This window comes from Martes martes (assembly GCF_963455335.1).
Source record: "Martes martes genome assembly, chromosome: 15".
NCBI lineage: Eukaryota > Metazoa > Chordata > Mammalia > Carnivora > Mustelidae > Martes > Martes martes.
Window position 1 is genome coordinate 47,002,969 of NC_137903.1, and position 16,963 is coordinate 47,019,931.

Consider the following 16,963-nt stretch of genomic DNA (forward strand, 5'->3'; position numbering starts at 1 on the left):
TTAATCCACGTACAAAGCCAGTTCTACCTTGGACAGTGAGATCCACAGTTCTCTTATCCTCCCCAGCATCATTTGTCACGGTGCACTCGTAAGTTGCAGTGTCATCCACAGAAGGGGAAATAATGACCAGTGAACCAGAAGAAAGGAGCCTAGAAGAAAAATTTCAGAGCAATGATATACTACAGGTCAATTTTCATAAATGTTGGTTCAACCACAACACGGTACCATGGTGAATTGAAGGAAATGGAATTCTTTCCTCGTATTAAAATGAGGAATCAGACTTCTTTGTGTATGAGCAATGGGTTAATAGAGCCTCAACATGGAGATTTAGAGGAAGCAGTTGTGTAGAAGGATTGCTTGAAGAGGGACTCCTGCATTTTCTGACTGCTTATATCATGATCAACCATGCTCTCCTAAGTGAAATACAGGAAAATGAGTATGCTGATGACAGCCACCGTTTATTGAGCATCGAATACATTCCAGAACCATCTCAACTGCTTCACATAAACTACCTCTAATGTCACAGTAACTTTGCTGATTGGCATTTGATTATTTCTGTTGACAGACTGGTAATTACAAGTCCATCTGTCTTACATGTTGCCCTACTTTGCATGTCTCCTTACGTGTGTTGAACACTTTTGAGATGCCTAGTATATATATCAATAAGTCTTTTCCCTAAATTCTGATTCAAAACTAAAGTGATCTGGATCACTTCAAATGCTTAAGAGGTCTAGTAAATGTGCATATGTTATTAAAAATAAATCTAAATGAAATATCTATTTCCTTACTTCAAGGTGTGCACTGATAGAATAAAAATGATTTGATTCAATGGGAATACATTTGACATGCTTTTTTTTTTAAAGGTATTGCACATTTTCTACATAGCATATATCTTCCAATCACTAGACTCCCAGTACCCAAAGATTTAAAGGGTGAAAAAGAGAAACAACAGAATTTCAAGTGAAATACTCCTCATTTCATATTTCCTAATGTATAAGAATTGATTATTATCAAAGTAGATCTACAAGAACATTTGTTTTTAGTATTATGGCAATTCCCTTGACAAGATATCTATTAACTTAACTGAGATACAAGAAATGATGTTCATTTACAACATCAGAAATTTCTAGTGATTGGGGCACCTGGGTGGCTCAGTGGGTTAAGCCTCTGCCTTCAGCTCAGGTCATGATCTCAGGGTCCTGGGATTGAGCCCCGCATCGGGCTCTCTGCTCAGCAGGGAGTCTGCTTCCCTCTCACTCTCTGCCTGCCTCTCTGCCTGCTTGTGATCTCTGTCAAATAAATAAATAAAATCTTAAAAAAAAAGAAAGAAAAAATAAATTCCTAGTGATTAAAGCGTTAGCTTTTAAAAAACATATGCTGTCATATTATGAACTATTTGAAATAAAGTTGAAGAAATGCAAAAATTAGAGAAAAAGGATGTTTTTCCTCCCTACCCATGTTACCAAATACCTAAGTTGTATTTCAAGGTTTAGAATTTGATTTTTATTCTATAGCTAAAGGTGGTATTATTTTTACAGAATAGTTTTTCCCTTATACCAAATATTCTCATTCTTTCTTTTTATAAAATTCCAAAAGAGGCTAAGAAAAATAAAGCAGAATAGGAATCTAATTATGTAGATCTCTCTGATCATCATCCACAGGGCTTATGGATAGAAAAGTTGAACTCATAATTCAGAACAAGCTTTTAGACTGAAAAACTAGTTCCACGTTAAGAAAAATATACACTCTCTACATACTAGCTAATTCTTTATACTTTATATAAATGCTATCCCCATTGATAGAGATGAAATGTTAATTCTTTTTAAAATTATGTTTCTAAATAGTAGGTGACATTTTTCAGTTAAATGATTCCTTACCTGTATGAATTCTGATTTTGGTCCACATTAAGAAGATGCCCATTTTTCCTCCACCTGATTGATGGTTTTGGTATCCCAGCAGCCTCACAAGCCAGAGTAGTTTGAACATTTACTGTTACAGTTATGTTAGTAGGACCCAGAGCAATGGATGGAGGAACTAAAACAAAGCCAACAAATAAGAGGGAAATATAGTCAGCAAACAGTATGCCATCTGATGTATTTCTGCCAGATTGAAATTAATCACTGGTAACTTGCTACATAGTTACAAACACAAGAAGACTCTGAATTTAGTGTTGTGATGGTGCTAGGCACAATGAGGAGAAAACATGGGTATTGACTGTTCACAATAGAGTATGGTACGTTTATACAGCCCTGGATATCAAGGTCTTTATGAACTCACAGGTTTAGGCCATCAGAGATATTTAACCCAAAGACGAGAAGCTGTTACTACAAGTGTATTTACCATGGACTTGTAAATCTATTCGCCTGCGGTCTGTTCCAGCAGCATTGGTAGCCATACACAAATATCGCCCAGTATCTGCCACATGTGCCGACTGGATATGAAGGAATCCATTTTCCAAGATGGAGTATCTATAAGAAAGTACACAAGCGGAGTTCTTGGAATCAGCTTTTGTTTTCTGATTATCTGAATTTTGACTAAGAGTATGTTAAAAGACATAAATCCGTTTTTAGTCTTTTTCCTGCTTTAGAAATTTGCAATACCCTTGGTGGAAAAAAGGGATACTCTGCAGAGGTGTGTAGCAGATGGACTTGTGATCTTGGATGAATTATAATGATTATGGGTTGACCATATGCCTTGAGTTATGCTTTTAAAACAGTATATTTTGATTTTCATATTAAGATGAAGAACTAATATTAAATGTAACAAGACCATAATAATACACGGGGAAAGATTTAGGGATTCATACTTCAGTTATTGCAGTATTTTTCATCCTTTTCCAGAACCGTTACCTTGCATGACTTGCAGATAGAACAGCTCCGTCCTTTCTCCACGTTATCCTTGGGGCTGGCACACCCTCAGCAAGGCATTCCAATACAGTTGACGTATTTAAGTGGATGACAAGACTCTGGGGACCACTCTTTATGTTTGGAGGAACTGCATAAGAGATGCACGTGGAAAGCTTCATTCATATCAACAATACAGCCTGAACTAAGACTCTGAAGAGGTAATACAAGGTTAGCTTTCAGTCAAATGTATAGCTTTGCCCACAGCTAATTCAGGTTAGTATAAATAGAATTGGGGTTTAATTCTTAAAGTCTTATTCAAGATACTCAGTGTTTAAAAATAAAGCACGGATGGGGGAAGGAGGTTTTAAATCCCCGATATGGTGTGTGAAATCTGGCTTTGTAGGAGAGATGCTTGAACATGCATCAGCTCTGGTCTGATGCAAATTAAAGATGATATTTCTTATTTCTCTTTGGCCAAATAATGGTCTGAGAATGTTAACACTGGAACAACTTCACTTTAAATAGAGAACAGAAAGTGGGCTGTTCTAATGAAAAGCACATCTGTGATTAATCATGTAAGTCTCAGAGCATGTATTTTATTAATCATTGAGTTCATATGGGAATAGAAAACCTGAATTTTAATTTCAGTGTTAGAGATATTAGTTGTATGGGTCATCCAATATCCTATAAAGTTTTATATATTAAAAAACCAGAGAGACTGTGATGGGGAAAAGTCTGTATTATCTTCCCAAATATTGGCAAATTCTGATGTTTAGATTTTAGATTGGAGAGAATCACAGTCCCACAGCAGTTTCTGTCTAGTGCATATATATTCAAACACCAACATGAATAAAGGTGAACTAAGTAATGAACCACCTGTCATCCATAACCTTAGCGTGACTTCCTCAATGGCTCTGATGTGAATGACACAAAATGTCAGGATATGTTGATAACAACTGGACATAGATTATCCTCTAAGATAATGTATCTTTAATTTTTTTTTGAAATATGGGTTGAATAATAGCCATTATACAAATACTACATGTTGTCTTTTTGAAAAAATAGGATAACCACAAGAATTCATTGAGTGTGCCCCTAAGAAATAAAAATGTTACTTTTTCTTAGAATGCCCTTGGCTAAAATTTTAAATTGTGAAACAACTGCTAATTTTTCTTACCATTTACAGCGAGAATAAATTCTCTTGTAGTCTTTCCTGCAATGTTGCTGGCCACACAAGTATAATTGGCTGTATCACTTAGATCTGCATTATTAATTTGCAAGTATCTCCCTCCAGATAGGATTCGTACTCGAGGTGTTGCCTAGATTCAGCAAGTAAAATTTACCATTAAAATATCAGGAAAAGAGAATATTACTTTATAACATCAAAAAGTAACTATAGTGAGCTGTGGATTGTCTGTCTTCTAGTAGGCTTTGTCTGTGCCCCCTACCATTACCCTGGGATCAGAACCCCTCGGGAGCTATTTCTATGCGCGTGCTTAAGACAAGGGCACAATCAAGATTCCCAGCTCTCCTGGCCACAATAATCTGGATACTCAAAGATGAGCAGGTGACTCATGCTGGGCCCCTGAGAGCCCTCTGCAAGACTTTGTTGGAAGTGTTGGAGAATAAGACCACTTTTTTTTTTTTTTTTTTTTGTATCTATCTGGTAGTGAGGGTGACATAGGCTGGTGGCAGTTTTATTACCATGCGTGGACAGCTCTGAATCTCAAACAAACCAAGCAGAGTCGAGATTCAGAGAAGAAAAAAAAAAACACAGATGCTTGATTACATGAGGAGAACTGCTGGACCTAGCAATACCTAAAACTCAAGTTCAACAATCCCTGTAGGTGATAACCGCCTTTAAAAAAAAATTGTTGGGGGCCCCTGGGTGGCTCAGTGGGTTAAGCCTCTGCCTTCAGCTCAGGTCATGACCTCAGGGTCCTGGGATCGAGCCCCACAGCGGGTTCTCTGCTCAGCGGGGAGCCTGCTTCCCTCCCCATTCCTCTGCCTGCCTCTCTGCCTACTTGTGATCTCTGTCTGTCAAATAAATAAATAAAATCTTTAAAAAAAATTGTTGGTTTGAGTTTGAATTCTGCCACTTACAGTTGAAAGTTCCATGACTAGTAAACTAACTTTGTTTATAGGAAATAATGATCTCTTAACATTTGAAACATAAGTAAATAAATGATTTTAGTCTGCAAATATTTGTTAGGCATTTATTTTGTGCCCAGGCATGGGAGCAAGAATTATGAGAATATAGAGACAATGAAACCTAATCTTTGTTATTAAGTCTAATTGGGAAAATAGATGTAAACAAGTAGTTCTATATAAATTAAGAAGCATGACGTTCATAATCATTAAGAAATGCCAGGTAGAATCAACAACTACTATTTTCTGGTTGAGCCAAAGAAGGAACTACTTCAGGGAGAGCCTAAGTAAGATTTTTCTGCCATGCGGGCTCTGTCCCACATAGATATACAGTGGACCTTCGAACTGCATGGGTCCGTTTATATGTGGATTTTTTTAAAAAAATACAATGTAGTACTATAATGTATTTTCTCTTCCTCGTGATTTTGTTAACATTTTCCTTTCCTTATTGTAAAAACACAGGACATAACATATATAACATACAAAATACGTGTTGATCAACTGTTAATGTTATTGGTAAAGCTTTGGGTCAACAACAGATTATTAGCAAAATTTTGGGGGAGTCCAAAGTAACATGCAGACTTCTGACTGTGTGTGGGGTCAGTGCCTCTGACCTCCATGTCTAGGGTCAACTGTATATTCCTAATGAAAAAAGTGTTTATACTAAAATGTTCAGTTTAGCCCCATTTCTCTAGGCCTTTCTTTTTTTTTTTTTTTTAAGATGTTGTTTATTTACTTGAGAGAGAGAGAGAGAGCACACAAATAGGGGGAGGGGCAGAGAGAGAGGGAGAAGCAGGCTCCTTGATTGAGCAGGGAGCCCAATGCAGGACGTGATCCCACGACCCTGGGATCATGACCTGAGCTAAGGGTAGACACTCAACAGACTGAGCCACCCAGCGTCCCTCTCTAGGCCTTTCATTGCTATAGGAGCTATTAGTGATTATATTTTATTACCTCTGGTGAGAATATGTGATTTCTTAAACATATATGTCAAGTTCTGTAACATATATTTGTAAATTTTTTTATATGGATAGAGCAGGGTTTTAGGCTAATAAAAATTTTCAGAGTTGATTCTTACAATGTTTTTGGCCCATGAACATCAGTAAGGTCTGCTAAGCCATCATGTCTCACGAGAATGTTTCCTGGTTCTCTTCCCATGGGCCACCCGTGATTCTTCCAAATCGGATTTCTTTCTTCAGACAGACTCTCATTCTCAACTCATGCTGCTGCTTTCTGCTCCATGTCGAACACCAGAGCCCTGTGCCGGCAGTTCCCTGCGCCTCCCACCTTACACGTGAATGCAACCTTCCCATCTTTCCACCTCTGTGGAAAACACTCAGCCTTTTGTCCAAGTCTCATCTCTTCACCTGTGACCAGGGTCCCATTCCCTCTCTGTCCAACACACATTGCTTATAAACCTCTCCGTCTCCTGTATCTTCAGTTGCTTCCTTTCAATAAGTAAACATATAAAATCTCTTTTATATTGTATTATGGACATTGGGGAAGGTATGCGCTAGGGTGGGTGCTATGAAGTGTGTAAACCTGGTGATTCACAGACCTGCACTCCTGGGGCTAATAATAATACATTATATGTATATAATATAATAATATATGTATATTATATATATTATATATATAATGTATATAATATATTATATTATATACATTATATATTATATATCATTATATAATAATAATACATTATATGTTAATAAAAAATTAAAATTAAAAAAAATTAAAAAATTAAAATTAAAAAAATTAAAAATAAAAGAATATGCCATAATTATTTCCATTCCCTCTTCTTTAACACCCGCAACAACTGTAACCTATCTTTTCCTTTGGTCACTCTACCGAAGAACAATTCTCCTGATCCTTAATCACTTCTGTGTATTGCTACAACCACGGACACAATTTAATTTTCATCTTGACGGACCCTGTTAACCACTTCCTCTCTTTTCCTTGGTGTTTAGTGCACCAGTGTCTCCTATACTTAATTCTATGTCTCTGAGTCCTCCCTCTCAGTTCTGATCTTTTCTTCTTCCTTTACTCACCTTACACGTATTATTATTATTGCCCTAGACTCTGTTTTCATTTACAGGTTATCTCATACTGGAAGCTTCCTGGTCAACTTCATATAAACCTACGGATTTCACAACTGGTCCTACCATGGAAGACTATCACGTCAAAGACGTTTTTGATGAAATAGGGACCCGTATTTCTTAGAACTTTTTAGAATCTCTACTTGGATAATATATTGGTAATTCAAACTCAAAATATCTGAAACTGAACTCATGTTTTTTTTCATTACTATTGAATTCACCCTGTGCCAGTACTAACATCACTTGATCATAGCAGAGATTAGCCTAAACTTGTCCATCACCAACATTCACTCAGTCTCTATATGAACAACTAATAGTTGCTTTTTTGTTTTTGTTTTTGTTTTTTTAAAGAGAGAGAGAGTGCATATGCATGTGAGTGGGAGTTAGGAAGAAGGAGGGGAAGAGGGAGAGAATCTTAAGCAGATTCTACAATGGGGGCACAGCCCATCGCGGGGCTCAGTCCCACAACCCGGAGATCGTGACCTGAGCCAAAACCAAGAGCCAGTCGCTTAACTGACTGCCCCGCCCAGGTGCCTCTGAACACCTAATAGTTTTGACTGAAATGGACACACGGGAGATATAACTGTGGAGAAAAAGTAAGAACAGGAAAGGTCTTGTGAGCTAAGTGGGGTAGTCTAACCTGAATCCTGAACTCTGTGGGGAATCATCAAAGGATTTCGATCAAGGCCTACTTCAGCCACATTAAGATATTTTGCAATTCCTGCTAGAGCAGCATTCCTTTTCCTGGAATGGCTTTGTAGATGCAATTACCTGTGATTAGAATCCCCTTCTTCTTTCTTACCCAGCATCTACCCATCATCTAAAACTGAACTCGTGCTTTCCAAGAGGCTCCCCTGAGTTTTCCTTACCCTGCAGTCTCATTACTTGCTCCTTTTCTGTTTTCATAAAATGCTGTACCTCACTCTAACATATGAGTCGTCTCCATGCTCTAATCTTTGATGTACTTCTATGTCTTTTCAAGTAGTCTGTGAGCTCCTTGAGGGTCACATCTACTCCCAGTAGCAATTATAGTGTCCACCGTTATAGTAGGGGTATAACAAATAGAGAAACTGAGGCACAGGAAGGTTAAGTGATAACAATAATCTGGCATGTAAGTAACTCTCAGAATCCAGTCTGGTTTTAGTCCTTCGGTATGGTTTGGTGGTGGTGGAAGTCCTTCTGCCTTAGGTGTTAGGGGACTTAATCTCCTTTTATAATTAGGCACAGTGTAACACCCACAGGTTATATAAACAGGATGAGGAAGAACAAAAAGCGGGGGGGAGCACAAGTACTAGGATAAGAACAATCAGAGCATTCAAAGTCAAGGCTTTGAGCCAACCCTAAAAGGCTATTTAGGATCCTGCACTGTGACACTCTGTGATAGCAGACAGACACCCCATGAGTTTAGGAAGCTTTAGAGAGTCAAGAAGTGTGTTTTTCAAGGATTCCAATTCTATATTCCTGGTATCCAAGGTATCAGGTAGATCCTGGGAGTCCCTCCTCGGGCCCCAGTTTATTCCAGAAAAATTCAGTAAGGAGTTTGCCCATGAGACTTGACGGGACAGGTCAGTTCTTTTGAGAGTTGGATGATTTCTTCCTTCTCAAGTAAAGAAACAGTTGAGTGTTTCAAATCCAATTTCAATCCATGGGCTCCAGGAGATACATTCTGCACCAATTTACAGAGTGTCTGAATCAGAATACCTATCTTTTGACCCATAACTAGTTAATAACTACCCAAGCACAAGTTGAAAAAAGAAGGCTGATTGAAAGACCCTGTGCTCACCCTTCCAATGTCAAATAATAGTAGCCTGACATTGGTTGCTTTTGTCTACCTACTAAAGACTCTATGGCTGATTTTTTTTTTCCCTTCAAAATGGATTTATGGAACTTAGCAAGACTTACCTGTAACCGTTCTCCATTTTTAAGCCAGGTGATTACAGGTGGGGGCACTGCATCTGATTTGCATTCCAATGTCACTTGTCTGTTCCGTAACACAGTGAAATCCTGGGACTCATCAGTTCCAGCAATATTAGGGGGTACTGGGTATGAGAAAAAACATGTCAGAGGCTTTCAATAAATAAGATATAAAAATGATCTCAATTATCTTACATTTTCAACAAGTGTTGCTTCTGTTATACAAAATTAGAGGCATAAACTTCAGACATTACTTGTTCAATTTGTGGTACAAATGGTTACTCGTACTAGACTTTTTTAAAAGTCTTACTCTGTGCTTTCACATATATAAAGTAATGAAATTCTTCCAACAGTCACGTGAATGACAGGCTAAGTAATATAATCACAATATCATTACCATTTAACAGGTAAAGAAAGTAAGGCACAAAGAAGGGATTTCTTGTCCAGGTTCCACAGTTGGTATGAATTATCTCTGAACATCAAATTTCCAAACTACTAAATCAGGGTCTGTTCCATCATAATATAGAGAAATGTAGACACTTTCATAATATTCAGAAATATATCTTTTTAATGTGACTTTTATATACAGAATTTACATGTCAATTAATGGCAAGGTCTAATTTGTGTGTAGGGCTCATGGGAGGAAGGGAGACATCTAAATTATAGACAATTTGCACTGCCTAGTCATCTAGGTTATGACAATGAAATAAGTAATTTCTGTTTGGTTTTTTAAATGTTCCTTTCCATAAAGGGTAATTCTTATCTTTATGTTGAAATAATATTGACTCGAGTCTAATTGGCCCAACTTTTCTAGAAGGTAGTTTGGCAATAAATCTTGAAGCTTTAAGTGTGTATGTGTGTTTGTGTAATCAAGCAAGTGTACTTATAGAATTTTATCAAAATAAAAGAATTAAGGGGGCAGGCCAATAGGTCAATATGTATGCACAAAGAAGTCTATAACAGTATTCCTCACACTGGCGAAAATACAAGAAGAGCTTAAATATCCAAAAATCAGGAATGGATTAAATAAATGATAGCATACTCATAAAATGGGACACTGGGCCATCACTAAAAAATGTTATAAAGATATGTTTTTTGACATGAAAACATGTTTATTAAACCATTAAGAGAGATGAAAAACAAGTTTGATACTATATGCTGTAGGGTACATTTCTGTGACAACGCAATTGTATGCAAAAAAGCCTTTGTGTAATGAGACTGGATGATATATTTTCTTCTTTACTGTAATTTATAGTCTATGATTTTAAATAAAGAACTATGAATTATTTGTGCAGAAACAAAATGAATGAGTCAGAAAGTCCACTGAAGTATTTCCAAAAAGCACTTGATCAGCCAGATATAAGAATCAGGTTTACAAAATATATATTTCCTTATACATAAGCATATCTTATGGTGTGCTAGGGAGTTGCCCCATGTTCCATCAATTATGGCTTCTAGATAGGAATTAGTATATGATAGATGGCAGGACATTTTGCCAAATTTACCATGCACTCTCACTAAATATTCTTTATCATCATCTCCTGCAGTACTGGACGCCAGACACGTGTATCTTCCTGTATCCTCCACCTGCAAAATCCAAATAAGTGAATTACACAATGTTAACATGTCAGGTTTCGTGAAGAGAATAAGTATTCACTAGAATGAATATAAAGTCTCCCACAAAACAAGGTATCATGAAGATAACACAACAAATCAAATTTAAAAAACTGTTTTCACATTTGCGATTAGCTCTCTGCCAAGCTATGTTTTAAGAGGGCTTCAATATTTGATCTCAAAATGTTTGCAGGTTAGGTATATTTAATGATCTCAGAAAAGGCAGGTATATATATAGGACCTAGCACCAGATGTCACAGACGAGACACACAATGTTTATTGAACAAATAAGTATTCATGGACGTAAATGGTAGACTTAAAAGTTCAATTGGCATCTTCCTGAAGAAAATGAAATACAATTTATTAAATAAACAAATAAAATATCAGGTTACTTAAAGAACATTAATACCATATTTTGAATGCATCTTTGGTAAATGTGGTGAAACAAAAGAGCTATATTATATAATCTGGTTGTAAATTGTGTCAGACTGACAGCATGATCTACTATTACCTGACTAAAACCAGAAACATTTCTTTAAAAACCCTGTGCATAGTTTCCACTGGAAGTGTTAGTCTTCCTTCATATGTTTGACATTGTGTAGACACAGCCCATGCTTACGTACGCATAAAATATACTCTGGAAAACAGATGATCTTACTTCTGTGAAAAAAATGTCTTTTGGAAAAGCAGAAAAATCCTGTTTTCATTTATTTTACTACTTGAACATTCCTATAATATTGTGAATTTTTAAATTCTTACATTCAAAACCGACTTTATAGGTATGGAAAAACTTTTTGGTAGGCTGCAAAACCTCCTTCAAAAAAATTTAAGACTAGTATGTTTGCAAAAATACTTCAATTCAACTTTAAGAAGAATGACACTCGCACAGTCCTTCAATTAAAAGTTTAAAATAATGTACTGAGGCCTAGAGAATAATTTCTGCATTTCCCATCATATGTTGAGAGCCTTTAATACTCAACTTTTCTCGATCAACTCATTTTATTCCCAAGTAATATTGCCCTCTCCACTTGTTTTGACTTAACCAAACTTGAACCATCATTCATGTCTACTCTTAAATCTTGCCTCCTCCAATAAATACTTCCTGATAATTTATGCCTTTCTGTATGCCTACAGTCATCATTGGTAGCTATATTTTCTAGACTGTGTTCTGATTGTAGGGTGTCAGAAAAGTTATAGTTGATCAAATTTCTCTAGAGTAGTATTTTGCAGTGTTGTTGACATGTACTATGGCTCACAGAGAGAAAGGTATAGTATATAAAGTTTTCCAATTCTATTTGGTCACAGAATTTCCCCCATTGGAATAGCTCACAGAACTAGTGTTTAGGGGTGCCTGGGCGGCTCAGTTGGTTGGGTGGCTGCCTTCGGCTCAGGTCATGATCCTGGGATCGAGTCCCGCATCAGGCTCCCTGCTCCTCAGGGACGAGCAGGGAGCCTGCTTCTCCCTCTGACCCTTCTCTTTCTCATACTCTCTCTCTCTCTCTCAAATAAATAAATAAAATTAAAAAAAAAAAAAGAACTAGTGTTTGATGGAAGGTACTTTAGGAAACTCCTGTCTCTACCACACAATTTAGAATTTGCAAAGCTTCCAATATGTGTCAGGCATAACTGTATGTTACAGATACATACACGAGAGGACAGAGTCCCGATAAGTGAAATATAATGTAATAAGTGAAATTTAATGTATAATGTACAAGATGCCCTGAAGACACAGGAGCAGAGGAACCAAGTCAGTCTTGGGGCTTGATAATATTTAATTTTCTACTTCTAAACTATCTAAGAATGGTTTTCTTACTGTTTCTCTTCTTAATTTTGTCATGTGTTTAGTTTTATATCCCCTAGACAACTGGAAACTTCTCGAAGGCTGAGACGTGTTTTAGGTATTATGTTTGTATTCTCCACAATAGCTACCTCCTGTGGGTCACCATCTAATAATGTGATCTTTGTCTCCTTTTGTTAATTAAACCCAACTATATAATGTTTCCATTTAAGACCTACTATGATGGAGCCTTAATCTTCCTTTTAAGCTTTCTTTATCATTATTCTTTTGTATTTATAATTCTATTCCACACAGTTCCCTGTCTCCTTATGTACCAAAATTCTTTTGGCTCCTTTTTTATCGGTTGAAATGATAACATTTGAGGATCTTCATTCAGTAAGTGTTTTGACAGCTAACCCCAGTTTTCTCAGAGCTACTGCAATGTTTGACGGAGTGGAAAGAGGGGACTGGGAGGCGTGTTCTCCTTGATATGAGAAACAAGGAGCGTGCTGAGTTCCACTGGTTAGGCCTTTGAAGCAGGAGTAGGCTGGAGACCCAGCTCTGTCACTGGACAGTAGTGAGTACTTGGCCAGCAAGTACTTGATCTCTCTGTGTCTGTATCTGGTTGTGTAGAATGGAGATAAAGACTGCCTCACAGAGTTGTCATGAGAGTCACCGGTGTGACAGAGCCCAGAGCCGAACACAGGACTGACACAGTAGACAAGTCATGGCCCTTAGCTCTCTTTTTTTCTCTTTTTTCAGCTCTCTTTTTTCTCTTTTCTCTTTTTTTCCTTCCTCTTTCCTCAGTGAAAATGCACACAGAATATAATTAAATACTTTGTTATTCCATGTTTAAAGGGATGATGATTATCACAACAAAGGAGCAGGAGAAACCATTCTAACTCTATTTAACACTAGTACATGCCTGTGGCACTGGTCTAAGCATATCATCTTTTTTTTTTTTTTTTTCAGTTTTATTTATTTATTTGACAGACAGAGATCACAAGGAGGCAGAGAGGCAGGCAGAGAGAGAGGAGGAAGCAGGCTACCTGCTTGAGCAGAGAGCCCTACGCGGGGCTCGATCCCAGGACTCTGGGATCATGACCTGTGCTGAAGGCAGAGGCTTAACCCACTGAGCCACCCAGGTGCTCCTAAGTATATCATCTTAAATGATCTTTTAAATCCTCAAGTGGAGTAATAAGGTATTATTACTATTTTTATCCCAAAGTTACAGACGAGGTTATTAGGGTACAGATGGAGAATATCTGTAATATAAGGTTCATCATTGTGAGTAAAACAGAAGATTGCTATGGTGAGACATCCCAGACATACGTCTCTTTAATATATCTACGTTTCTGATGAATTTCCTTAAACACAAACTAAAAGAACAATTTTACTGAATTGAGTGTTTGAAAAATTGCACCTCTTCAGATTTTTATGTCTGCTAGTTAATTCTGGAGACCAAAATTGCTCTTTGAGGCCTCATATGTATATACGTTGAACAGTTTTTCGCCAGTTCTGTAAAGAGCTACATGACACAAATTAAGAACTTGGGGAAATACTATCTTAGGGACTCTTGAAAACACTTGCAAAAATTAAAGTGTCTGGCCTTCTTCCAAGTTTCATATGATACTTCCACTGCTCCTCTTAGTCTATCCAAGCACGCATCCCATAGCAACAATCTACACTTGTTAAGGTTACAGAGAGGGATCTTATGATCTATTTGGACTCAAAAAAATAATTTCTCCATTTTGCCTATATTAGCAAGTGAGAAGTATAAGCTAGGATAAAATAACTTTTTTGACTTCAACACTTACCTGAGCACTAGATATTCGAAGCACCGCTCCACCTCCAAGAGTTTGTACCTGATCTGTCTGTGGGAGGGGCCGTCCATCCTTCATCCAGGTGATTTTAGGAGTTGGGATTCCAGAAGCAAAGCAGGTAAGTTCAAGTGGATTATTAACAATCACTGATATCTCTACAGGTTCTTCTGATCCATTGATATGAGGTGGTTCTGTTTAAAGGGAATTAAAAAGAACAACAAAATAAACTTGCTGTTTGATACATTACTGCTGATTAGGAAAACTTAAAAGGAAATTCATCTCAAATTTATGTTCACATAATATAAATTGGTCAAATACCAAAATGATCATTCCTAGATGTTATTACCATTTATCACTGGCACTATTTTAAAAGGGATGGCTCATGTCTATCTGAGATCATGAAGGAAAGGGTAAGCCAGTCCCAGGCAATTATAGCCCAGCAATGGGGATTCAGCTAGAGCAGTCTCACCTAACTGCCAAGATTGGAGAACAATAAAAACTAAACTCATCTTATACCATTTTTTAAAGAGAGATATTTTAGCTATTGTTTCTACAAAAGCAACAGGCAAATGCTGGGGAATTCTGCTATTATCTTTTCCATGCAGCACTTTAAGAGGAAACAATGACTAAGCAGAAGAAAAAATAGTTACATTTGGAGACTATTTCTGTATAAAACACATTTGTTATGTCTGGGCAGAAATAATTTCCTTTTTTGTTATTTATATTTCTAAATTACCTTTCTCAAGAGGATGTTAAAGAATCTAAACACTTGGAAGAAACATTAATGTTCCTTAGCCCAACTATTCTCAAGTTTAGGAATCCCTTTAAAACAGACTTTTCATACGATCATTCAAGTTTTCTACGAACATTTCCAGCTTACTATTTCACCAGGCAGCCAAAATAGCTGTTGGACAGCTCCAAGGATTAGACTTTTTTTTTTTTTTTAAATCAGGAATATAGTTTACAACAGAGGTTCACAGCAGAGCCTGAATTTGAATCCTGGCTCCAATAATTATTAGCTTAGTGGATTTGGGCAAACCTCTAAAGTAAGAATAGCACTATTATTTAACTAATAGGATTACTGTGAGCATCCAATGAGATAATCTATAAACTACAATTTCTTTTTGTGTTTCTGAATATATTTTATAATCAAAGATTTTTTTAAAGAGTTATTGTTACTGCAATGTCTACTATAGCTGTTGGTATTATTATTGAAACCTGCTTACTAAAAAAAAAAAAAAAATTCCACCTATGGTCCTCGTTTTCCTTAAATCTAATATTCCTTTTCAGATTATAATTAAGAAGTCAGAGTTTCTTAACCACTGACCCACATGACTTCTTTTTTACTTTCATTCTTCTATATATTGCTGTCAAAATCCATTTTGTTAAGTGCATTTTAGAATGATCCAAGATTTCTTGCTTAAAGGATTTCAGTGTTTCCATGTTGCTTACTGAATTAAACAAAAACTCTTCATCATGGCTTTCAACGCTTTTGCAATAGGTCTCTATCTTTATAAAATTATGCACTTTTAATATACTTAAGTAACCTAGGCTTCAAAGTCAACAACTTCTGTCACTCAGCAAGTCCAGTCTCTTCTTGCTCTGTGACTTTACTAATGCTATTCCTTCTACTGTTATATCCTCCAATACTCCCATCCCCTAACTGAGCATGTTCAAGTACTATGAAGGTCACATCAATGTCATTAAATTCATTTATAAAAACTGTAAATCCTTTCTTGTTTCTCTCAACACTAACAATAAAATTTCTCTCCCTTTAAATTCCCAAAGCACGTTGTTCATATCACTCAAAAGCACTTATCTGATTCTCCATTTGATCAAAGTCAATTTTTTTATTCCTTCCATTTATTAGTTATTTACCATGTTTTGATCACTATGGATACAAAGATCAATTAGGCATGGTCTTTATCCTCAAAGCTTAGAGTCACTAGATTTAAAACAACAACATTAGCAATAATAGAAACAACATATTCCCATCTGATTCAAACCCTCATCAGATCTTACAGATAGATGTTAACTTAAGTGACTATGAACTATTTTATTCTGTGTCTTGTCTGTATGTCATATACTTGGGACAGAGTGGAAGGTGTACATACTCTGATGACTCTAGAACTCATGTTTTTAGCTTCTATCTGTCTTCTGAGCTTGAAATCCACAAATGCAATTATCAGATTAATATCTCCAGTGGAATATTTAGACACTATTTCAAATTTTAACATGTATTCAGAAAAATACCTGTTACCTTATTCCTCAAAACCTGGTCCCTTTCCACATTTCCTGCACTTCTGAGATGGATCTACCAATCAATAGTCATATATGCCAGAAACTCAGAGTCATCCTTGATATCTTCTTCATTATTACCTATAACTAAATCCACAAGGAAGTCCTAATACTTCTACCTGCAATTATTTCTATATACATTTTTCCTCTTACCTCCATTACTAATCTGAGCTACAATGCTATTGGACTAATATCACCTATTCCTGCTTTTAGGTACCCACCTCTATTTGTTTCTTTCACATTAACAGACCCCAATTTTGTTGGGGCTGTCAGCGTGCTAAAAACTCATTTCCTAATCTCTGTAGTAGATGGTAGATGAAGTGGTCTGTGAAGATCTGTTCAATGACATGTAAATGGAAGTGTTTTTGTAGGTCCTCTAAGATAGTCCCTATAGAGGCAACTCTTCACCTTTCCTCTTTTTTCTGCTCTGCTGTTGAATCTAGT

The 16,963-nt window shown here is 36.6% G+C and overlaps 1 protein-coding gene across 1 annotated transcript in view; it reads right to left on the reverse strand.

Annotated features, from left to right (window-relative positions):
* Positions 1-16,963, reverse strand: part of HMCN1 (hemicentin 1) — a 473,045-nt gene that overhangs the window by 69,316 nt on the left and 386,766 nt on the right. The window contains exons 69-76 of the mRNA XM_080824786.1: positions 14,216-14,412; positions 10,513-10,594; positions 8,996-9,132; positions 4,024-4,165; positions 2,850-2,994; positions 2,341-2,468; positions 1,878-2,034; positions 28-149 (exon numbers count right to left, since the gene is read on the reverse strand). Coding sequence (XP_080680912.1) covers positions 28-149; positions 1,878-2,034; positions 2,341-2,468; positions 2,850-2,994; positions 4,024-4,165; positions 8,996-9,132; positions 10,513-10,594; positions 14,216-14,412 — 1,110 coding nt within the window. The remainder of the gene's footprint in view (positions 1-27; positions 150-1,877; positions 2,035-2,340; positions 2,469-2,849; positions 2,995-4,023; positions 4,166-8,995; positions 9,133-10,512; positions 10,595-14,215; positions 14,413-16,963) is intronic.